The sequence below is a fragment of the Musa acuminata genome, chromosome BXJ3-7 (assembly GCF_036884655.1).
Source record: "Musa acuminata AAA Group cultivar baxijiao chromosome BXJ3-7, Cavendish_Baxijiao_AAA, whole genome shotgun sequence".
NCBI classification, from domain to species: Eukaryota; Viridiplantae; Streptophyta; class Magnoliopsida; order Zingiberales; family Musaceae; genus Musa; species Musa acuminata.
Window position 1 is genome coordinate 906,891 of NC_088355.1, and position 4,607 is coordinate 911,497.

General features: G+C 52.2%; 1 protein-coding gene across 1 annotated transcript; it reads right to left on the minus strand.

Moving 5' to 3' along the window:
• Positions 1-1,365: 1,365 nt before the first annotated feature.
• LOC103990954 (protein kinase PINOID-like) lies at positions 1,366-3,850 on the minus strand. The gene is made up of 2 exons (XM_009410270.3): positions 2,608-3,850; positions 1,366-2,276 (listed from the first exon to the last, which is right to left on the minus strand). Exons 1-2 carry the CDS (start codon positions 3,192-3,194, stop codon positions 1,514-1,516), a joined length of 1,350 nt encoding a protein of 449 aa, XP_009408545.2. The 5' UTR covers positions 3,195-3,850; the 3' UTR covers positions 1,366-1,513.
• Between the last annotated feature and the right edge of the window lie 757 nt (positions 3,851-4,607).

Genomic DNA, 4,607 nt, shown 5'->3' on the forward strand with positions numbered 1-4,607 from the left:
TTCAATTTTCTCTTGGGGAAACCGAAATGAGTTCCTTTTCAAGATGTGCTATCTCTCTGTGACGAGAGAGGTATGTAACAGTTCATTTACTGCATAGGTTGTTGCTGACTTGTGTATTCCTGGATTGTTTGTGTGAATGTGTATTGCCATCATGTTCATGTCAGAGCTCAGATAGGAGAACTCTCTACGTGAAATGTCAAGGTGATACCAAACTGAAGGTAGCAATGGGGAAACTGCTTCACCCTTCTATTTCAGCAACCTCTCCTTGAATCTATGGAACCCCACCAGGAGAAGAGCAGTGATAAGTAGGCTTATCATCCTTCACTTCTTTTGCCTTCTGAGAGAGCTCTTACATGAAATGGAAGCACTATGCTTCTGTGTGTTTGGTGGACCAATATCCAAGCTCCAGTGTTACAATATATATATGTATATACATATAATATATGTAATCAAGTGTCTCTTTGGAGATGTCTGATAACATTGGAATGCTATATAAAGAAGGTTAAACATCTACACCGTCTTCCATCTCACTGAACCCTAACCTCTCAGGAAATTAACAGGCATTCGTTGTCATCGGTACCTTTTCTCTCTGATGTCCCTAGTTCTAACCTACCACATCCTTGGCCACAGGGTTTGAGATCTCCCTTGTCAATGCGACTGCAGACTTTACTATATATAGAAGTGAAAGCAGATGTGTTTTGCTTTGCAGACAGAGCAAGATGAGAATAGTAATACAATCTATCTGTCTTTTATGTAGTTAATTCTCTGTAATGCTTCAAATGCATTGTATCCAACAACATCGTCATCATCATCATCATCATCATCATGAGACCCGTATCAGTAGCAGCTAAAAGGAGAACAGCAATAGGGAGATGGCAAAAAGAAGAAAAAGTGCAGAGCCAAAAGGTTGATCGGAGCACGTGAGCCATCACCCGTGGCGTCGCCATCGACGTTTCTTCTCTCTTTCTTTTCTCTCTCTCTCTCTCTCTCTCTCTCTCCCGCCTCGGTTGCTGAGCTAAGATAACCTACGGAGCCCTGCACGCCATGGCCGCAGAAGCTAGCGTCCTCACGTTACATTGCGTACCGACGAAACCCTGCTTTTTCCAGGTATTTATGATGGCAAGTCCGAAGAAGACCTTCGTCGTCCCTGATGCGAGAGACCTGTGTGACCGCTCACTGCCGGTCCATTGAAGTCAAGTCCACTGCTTCTGTCTAACCCAACGTTGGTAGAGAAGAAAGGAGAGGAGAGGCTTGCGGAGTCGTCCATCAATCGACGGATGCGACATGGGAGTCGTGCCTCCTCAATGTCAGAACGTGTCGCGAGGTTTAAAGCAGCAGATTAGGTACACATCAAGTCTCCTCTCGTGCTGCTAATGGAGTCCAACTCACAACATAGCAATGGTAGCCTGAGAACATATACATACACGATAGCGAACAGCGGCGATTGCAGAGACAAGCAAGTCATACGTGATCTCAAGGAGGCCAGCACGATTTTTAAAGCAGGGGGGTTCGGCTAGAAGTAATCGAGCCGGGAAGGTTTATTGGGCTCGTTGGACGAGCTGGACCGGGCCGAAGAGGGGACGACCGGGGGGCGGCGGGAGCGCATGAGAGCCAGGTTGAGGCCCTTGAAGAAAGGGTGCGCCTTGACGTCGGCGGCGCCGCGCCGGGAGCCGAGGCGGGTGGCCGGGTCCTTGGCGAGAAGGCCGGCGATCAGGTCCCTCGCGGCCGAGGAGGAGGAGGAGGAGGAGGGGTCGGAGGGGGGCCTGGGGAAGGCCAGTGGCTGCCTCACGATGTTGCGGAGGGTGGACTCGTTGGTGGGCCCCGCGAAGGGGGTGCGGCCGTAGAGTAGCTCGTAGATGAGGATCCCGTAGGCCCACCAGTCGACGGCGCTGCCGTGGGGCCGGCCGGCGGCGACCTCTGGGGCGACGTACTCGTGTGTCCCCACGAAGGAGCGAGACCGGGCGCCCACCGGCTCGGCCACGAACCGCCGGTCCGCCTTCGATGCGCGGCGGGGCACCCGCCGGCCGCGAAAGGGGAGGCAGGAGGGATCGGCGCGGAAGTGGTCGTCGCAGCCGACGGCGGCCGCCTCACTGGAGGCGGCGGCGACGAGGGGTTCGATTGTAGGGGAGGCGGTCGACTCCAGGGAGAGGTCGAAGTCTGAGAGCATGATGTGGCCATCGGCGCGAATGAGGATGTTCTCGGGCTTGAGGTCGCGGTAGACGATGCCGAGCATGTGGAGGTACTCGAGCGCGAGCAGCACCTCCGCCGCGTAGAACCTGCAGAGCGAATCCAATGTAAACGACATCAGCGCTAGAACAGAGCAAAAAGATGGCGTCTTTCGGCGGGTCGATCACATGAACGGATGTGCTTTCTTTCCTTCGTACGATGGTGGAAAGTAACTGTCCGATTTCTAAACAGATTGAATGAAACCTATGATTGTGATCGTGAAATCGACTTCCGACAGGCGATAGCATTTGTAAGATCTTTACATGGAAACATTGGGTAGTTGCGTGGATTTGCAAGAAGTAATCGTTCGTCGTAAAAAAGTTGATCGAGGATGGGAAAAGGTGCGGTTTTTAATTAAGAAAAAGGAGGTCGATCGAGGACCTGGTGGCGGCGACGGAGAAGCGAAGGCGGGGCTGGCGGTGGCGGAGGGTATGGAGGTCACCGCCGCTGCAGTACTCCATCACCACGCAGGAGAAATGCGGAGACGCGTCGAAGTCGGCGTAGAGGGTGGGGAGGAAGGGGTGGTCAAGGACCCGCAGGATCCTCTTCTCCGTCGCCGCCCTCTCCAGCTTCTTCTTCTTCTTCAGCGCCAGCTTGTCCACCACCTTCATCGCGTACGCGCACGGAGAGGCCTCGTCGCGGAGGTGGCAGAGGTAGACGGTCCCAATGTCTCCGCTCCCGATGCGGCGGACGAGCTTGAAATCCCGGGGCCCGAGGTTGGCGTCGACGGCGCGCGACCAAATGGCCGCCCAGGCGGCGTCGGACGAGCGGTGGGGCTTCGAAGACAGCCGCGAGGGGGCGGAGGGGAGCTCGACGCCCACCGCCGGCGCGGCATCATCGAAGGAAAAGCGGCAGAAGCTACTGCGACGGTCCTCGCAGCTGCCACCGCTGCTGCTCATTGAGCTCTGGCTCGAGTTCAGCACAACCTGGCCCGACTCGCCGTCGGAATCCATCTGCAAATCCGACATGTTCGCACCAAACCTCACCCGCAAGCTCCAACGCCTCGAATCCAACTCCTTAAACAGTGAACATCATCAAAGAAGAAGCAAAAATGACAGGAAAAATCCGAACTTTTCCCACACTGGCACAGGGGAGCACCGCAAAGACCGGGAAAAGAGGAAGCTCGCTTTGGATCTTTCTCCGGAGGCGACAAGCAAAGCGATTCCAAGGCGATTACCCAAGCAGACAGCGAAATCCGAAGAGCAGCAAAGAGAAACAGAGGTTCTGTTCTCTCTCGCACTCGGGGATCGAAACTTGCCTGGAACAAGAAACCCACGAGGGAATCAAAGGAGCTCGGAGTCGTTCGGTCTCACTCACTCCACACCGAGGCATCACGCCACAAATCCAAGCTTCTGATTCCTCGCTCGCCCTCCCACCGCAGGCTCGCACGAAAAGCGAAAACGAGCAGCGGTTGTTCGCCAAGAAGGGAACTTCAACGAAGCAAAGAATCACGACTTGCAACGCGAATCCGCCATTAGAGCAGCACCTCGCGAGTCCCGTGCGACGTCTCGCCAGTTTCCCTTGCTCGGAGAGTAGGGACACGGACATCGAAACTACTTATACCAGCGGCGTAACGCAGCACGGCTGCTCGAAGAGTAGGAGTGGCATAATGGTAAATAGGTCCGATTGGAGGGGGTCAAAGGCGAGTGACGCGTGCAAGCGAAAGATGCGTCCGGCGTCGGGGCAGAACCGTGATTTTGAGCGGTGTCAAAAAACAGAGGTCATGAAAGGTTGGTGGATAATTTGCATGAAACATCCCATCTTATCACACGTCTTGTAATCGATGATTCACTCCATAAGATATTTCATCGGTTGGTAATCGTTGACAGGATGATGATATTTAGTAGCTGACCTAACAGTTGACATACGATAAGGAATGAGTAGAAAAGGATCATTCATGGAGTGCTTAGAGGACACATCATCGTATTGGATCTCACATAGATCATGTTCTTGATAAGGATGTCAAACATTTCATGCCTAAATCAATCACACATCGGAATCTGAAGATGATTTGAATGGATTCACAAGGACTAGATGAGTCTTTGAAGTATTTTTGGGGTAGAGGTTGAAACTCGCAAGTTACTTATTGCATTGAGTGTAGATAATGACACCATAAATCCAAATCCCACATATGAAGAACAACTTTGGCAAAACTTTCTTTTACATCTATCTTATAGACAATATCTTTTTAATGTCTTTTGGACGACATGTTTTAATTTCAGAGACAAGGTGGGCTTCCCCTCCATTAATGACTCCCCTGTTAGGCCATGATGACCTATGATTTATCCAAGCAAAGCAAAGCTCTGTTACCTCCACTAGATTCAAAGATTTTGAGTCTTCAGCTGAAGATTAATGTTCATTGCTTGGGGAAGAACAGTAAC